The sequence below is a fragment of the Vigna angularis genome, chromosome 3 (genome assembly GCF_016808095.1).
Source record: "Vigna angularis cultivar LongXiaoDou No.4 chromosome 3, ASM1680809v1, whole genome shotgun sequence".
Classification (NCBI taxonomy): domain Eukaryota; kingdom Viridiplantae; phylum Streptophyta; class Magnoliopsida; order Fabales; family Fabaceae; genus Vigna; species Vigna angularis.
The window spans coordinates 40500173-40505076 of record NC_068972.1 but is presented as its reverse complement, the minus strand read 5'-3'; the positions used below and the strand labels follow the sequence as shown (position 1 = coordinate 40505076).

Genomic DNA, 4904 nt, shown 5'->3' with positions numbered 1-4904 from the left:
GGAGAATCAAAACCCTAATCACATCAGTAAAAGGATTGAACATTTTTTTTAAAACAAAAGGTTAACTTTCGTGACAACTGGTTGGGAGCAAAGAACAGGCTAAATCATTTCCTGCATTACTATGGGTTTCTACCAGCTAATTTGGCCTAAGCAACTTCAAAACCACACAGAATAATTCAAAATAGTTCAGAAGTATTTAAGAAGCATGTGAGCCTTGCATTCAAAGCTATAAGAGTTTGGTTATAAATCTTGCATGCTACTATGACAAACCTATTCCCTTCTAGGCCTAGCCTCCCAAAACAATGTTTTATTTTTCCAACTAATGTCACAGTTCGGAGTTCTAAGATGCATATTACACTGCTCCACACAAAGTCAGAAATTCAGAACCAAATTGCAGACATCACGTAGACTGCATGGCCATTACCATGTATAATACATCCATGTCATGGAAGGCCTTTGCAGAATGTGGTGAGCCAGGGATGAATGGCCTAAGCTTAGCCAAGAATGGTTTCCCTAAATCAGATAGAACGAAGTTTTCCAGAACTAAATTTGTCACAATAAACACTAGAAAAGTGCAAGAGAATTTCTTCATCTGGTCTTTTTCAAGGGACGTGTTCGGTGCAACATCACACCAAACCCACTTGTTCTCCTAGAAAATCAAACACATTAAGCCCATCTAGTGGGCATGCTAACACCATTTCCACTACCTACCAAGTTAGTTAACGAATGGACAGAAGATCCAAGAGGATACACAGGAGATCCTAGAGGAAGAACCGAAGATCCAAGAGGATTCACAGAAAAGCCATCGAAACCTTCCCTCGAAAACATGCTATTCACTTCTGTACTAGACATGTTTGGACTGCATTCATCTGTCTCCATTGGTGAATTTATTCCCACATCAGATTGCAGCATTTCAGAACTCTGAGAGGCGCTGGACAGAAATTGTAGGCCACCCATGTTATTCACTTCAGAATCATTTCCACCATTTCCATTATTGGAGTTTCTTGTGTTCAAGAAACGACCACCGTTTCCTCTTGGTCGCCTCATTGCATGTAGATGGCGTGACTCATGCATGTAAGGCTGCAAGACAAACACAAATCGTATTAACGAAAAGAAAACTGTTTCACGAGTATTCAAACATTACCAAACGTTGTCTTTTGAGTATCATCATATGACAAAAAGTTTTGGGATGCCCACGCATATGATCATACCTTGCGACGTTTGATGAGTTTATTCTCAAGAACAGCCTTGGCACGTGACTGCCTTCGTCTGATGATTCCATGGTACTGCTTAGCATTCACGAAGGTTGGTGCATCATCAGATGCCATGTTATGCGGAAGCATTATACGTCCCTAGTTTATTAAATATGGATGCATACATATGAATTAATAAACAGTGAAAGATTACAGAAGGTGAACAAATGATAACTTCTTTTATTAAAACGATAATGCTGATGCATAAACTATGCTGGAATCATGATTATTAAATGATTTTTAATTTTGAGTTCTCTCTTTCTTCTGGAAAAACTAGCTTATTCCCCTTGCCCTTTGTTTAGAACCTAATGTATATCTAGGGTATGCAGACATATAAACCCAGTAACACATTCTACAATTCAGTTATTACATTTAAAGACTATGTAAGACTTTCATAAACATGGATAGATAATTGTAGGAATTGATTTCTTGCTTTTTCATATGTTCATACACTGCAGAGATAAAATAATTCCCATTTAAGCATGTTAAAAGCACTATACTTGATTTATTTAGATTAGGAAACTGATTGAGGTAAAGACAAACCGAAATTTGAGGTCCGTAAGCTGTGATCGCACAGAATTGTTCCATACAGGGATATGGTGCACACATCTAGGAAGGAAAACGTGCCAAACATTTTAAATTATGCCCAGCAGAAATAAAATAGTAAAATAACAAAAGGGTAGTTTTGTTAGAGGTTTTACCATAGGCTGATTAAACCCTATGTCGAAATTGTTGGTGGGCTCAGCAAGTGATGGCTGCAGTCCTATGGCTGGCTGAGGATTTTGGGCATCGCCTAACATTTTACATTCCTCTGAAGAAGAAATGTATGATTAGCCATAGGAAAATTCCAAGCGTTGAATGCAACAAAATTTCTCACTTAAAAAAATTTAAAAGGGAAAAAGAAGATATTTCAGATAAATAGAAAATGTTAAGGAAGGCCTTAAAATGCATAATCTCATTTTTGTCAGCAGGTTAAACGAGAGTGATGTAACTTTTGTTTTTTTTTTCCTGATAATATTTTTACAGCTCTTTTTAAGATTAAAGCTGTTTAGGTAACTTTGGAAACAGTACTAAAAGAGGGGGGAGAAACCACTGTGCCAGAATTGGCTCAACAATCAATAAATGGTCTTCGCTCTGAAGAAGTCATAAGTGCAATTTCCTTTGCTTTCCCTGCGTCTGCTACAGTGAGTTAAAAGTCTGAGTGAATGCATCGCATTAATGCAGCCTCTGTCCTAATGATTATTAACTAATAGCAACCCTCAACTTAAACTCATCTTTGTGTGGTAAACCCTGTAATATAATACCGTTGTACAACAAATTAGTTTCAAGCTTCAACTAATGCTAGGTCAAACAAAATCATCTGATTGGCCATGCAAGAGGTTCTCCAGAGGCTAGTGGACATTTTTTGAAAATTACTTTCCCATTTTTTGTCTTTCACTAAAAGTATACTAATTAGACAATGAGGCTCATAAGGCAGAGAAGAAGCCCCATAAGAGAAACTGTAGTCTGTGGAAAAGGTTTTGCCCTCAAAATTCAAGAATGTTTTTAAAAACTCAACTAGATCTGCAGTCATTTTTTCTTAAAAGAAATATTTATTTATTTATTTATTCAGATTGAATATGTAGTATAGGAGTGAGGAAGCCATGCAGAAAGCAAGGAGGGGGGACCAGAGATTTCTCCATTTTTTGTCCATGTCTCAAAGCTGATAACCAAAGGTTGATATGTGCTCGCGAGTCATGGCTTTCACTGGAAAAACGTTATTTTAGTTCGGCGGAAATCAATCTCAGTAGCTGCAATTCCAAAGCTTTTTAAGCTGGTTAGAGCCAGAAATTGAATATCAAACACTTTAGATAACAAAAAAAATTGAATGAATATCAAAGACTTGGATAACATAGCCTTTTGTTTAAAATATCAGTAACTCCGTAGTTACATTGCAAATTTGGTACTAATTTCAGTGCCAACAGGAACCAAACTCTTTGATCTCTCCATTACACACATACTATAACTCAAATATATACATGCAAAGCTGAAAATAGTGCATGCAAATGTTTTTTGTTTTGAAAAAAGGTAGACTACCCAAATCTACAGCTTCCCTTGTTTCAGATTTCTCCAAAACAGGCGTTTGTGTTATAAGACACCAGTTGCATGTTGCTCTATCTTTTATGAATTGTTATGTATAGTTACAACTATCATAACAATTCATAAGCATTGCAATTTGGTATAAGCAATAGAACCAAATCATGCAATGATGCAACTCTGGTAGAAATACATCAAAAACCAAATTTAATACCTGGAAAGATGGAAAACTGGGTTGCATGTCCTCTATCGATCACTGGCTCAGCTCCTCGTACTGCTTGCTTACCACCAGCAAATGGGTCGATGTAGTTCGAAAACTCCAACGAAAAGGGCTTGTTTTGGCCACAATAATCTCCATAAACTGGTTGAGATCCTAAGCCATTCCACCATGGAGCGGAAGTTCCAGATGACAACTGTCCAACAGAATTGTGAACAATTCCTTCGTGTTCTTTCAGGTAAGCAGTCTGCATCGCCATTTTCAGCCTCCAAACGATGTCTTAATACCACCAGGTTGATAAAGTAAACTACTTCCTGAAAGAAAAGATTCAAAAACAGTTAAAACGAAAAAAAAAAGTACTAAAAAAGCAGTTAAAAAAGAGAACAATTTTCCAACAAAGGCAAACAAAATAACAAGGTGGCATGTCTATGTCTACCTCTAGCTTTCAAGATTCTCTTAGCTCCACGAAGCACCTAAAAACCACTAATCTGCCTCAGATTTCTCCACTCATCGACGGCAGCATCAAGCAAAAGGAGAGCTGAAATATAAAAAAGACAAAAAAGTAAACTTCAATTAGCATAGTATACCAATAAAATTATATAAAAGAAAGCAAGAATGTTGCTGAGATCCTGAACCGTGAGTCTCAAAACAAAACTTTAATGCTTCCAAGTGGAACACGAAGATAAAAATACACAGATATATACAATATAGCAGTTGAAGTTAAAGTAAAGTTTAACAGATTGAGCTGCGAAGACGCATTATCTGGGACGAGGAGGAGCAACTAAAGAAAGGGATAACACTCACTTCTGAGAGTGAGTAGTAAAAGTAGAAGAAGAATAAGTAGCAGCATCGATTTCTACGAAGTAGAAGTAGTAGATGAATCACCACCCCAACAGGTTGGAGTCATGTCGGTACTTAATGAAGCAAAACACACACACACATAGTACACTTACACACAAGAGAGAAGAAGGAGCAAAGTGAGAGAAAGGGGCAAAAAGAATTCGTACATGTGATGTAGAAGTAGAAATCAAATCACCTATGTTCTTTGGTATTGATGGGTCGAAAGGATGTGCCTCCTTTTAGTACTATGTTTTTCCGCTTTTTATTATTTTTTTCATTTTTAGATTAATTTATAATAATTTTATGGGTTTTGTGCTAATATTTTAATAAATAAAATATGAACACAGTTTCGCATTTCAATGCACTCCAAAGTTTAAAGTTTTACGATGATGATTTCTTTTCAAAAGGAGACATTACAGGTCCCAGTTTTTATCGGTTGTTAGGTGTAAGAATATGTTTTTACAAGTTTGAAGTCTCAAAATCTCATATTTGTGGTTAACTTTTTGAAATTTAGAATT

General features: G+C 36.4%; 1 protein-coding gene across 4 annotated transcripts; it reads right to left on the bottom strand.

Annotated features, from left to right (window-relative positions):
• Window positions 1–4629, bottom strand: LOC108324249 (nuclear transcription factor Y subunit A-10). Of its 4 annotated transcripts, none has more exons than XM_017557136.2 (7): window positions 4554–4629; window positions 3983–4084; window positions 3544–3860; window positions 1955–2064; window positions 1797–1862; window positions 1212–1352; window positions 1–1080 (listed from the first exon to the last, which is right to left on the bottom strand). In XM_017557136.2, exons 3-7 carry the CDS (start codon window positions 3803–3805, stop codon window positions 667–669), a joined length of 993 nt encoding a protein of 330 aa, XP_017412625.1. In that variant the 5' UTR covers window positions 3806–3860; window positions 3983–4084; window positions 4554–4629; the 3' UTR covers window positions 1–666. The 4 variants fall into 4 exon arrangements, with proteins under 4 accessions (XP_017412625.1, XP_017412628.1, XP_017412627.1 ...); XM_017557139.2 differs by having other exon boundaries at window positions 4500–4579; XM_017557138.2 differs by lacking the exon at window positions 4554–4629 and adding an exon at window positions 4351–4493.
• Window positions 4630–4904: the final 275 nt, after the last annotated feature.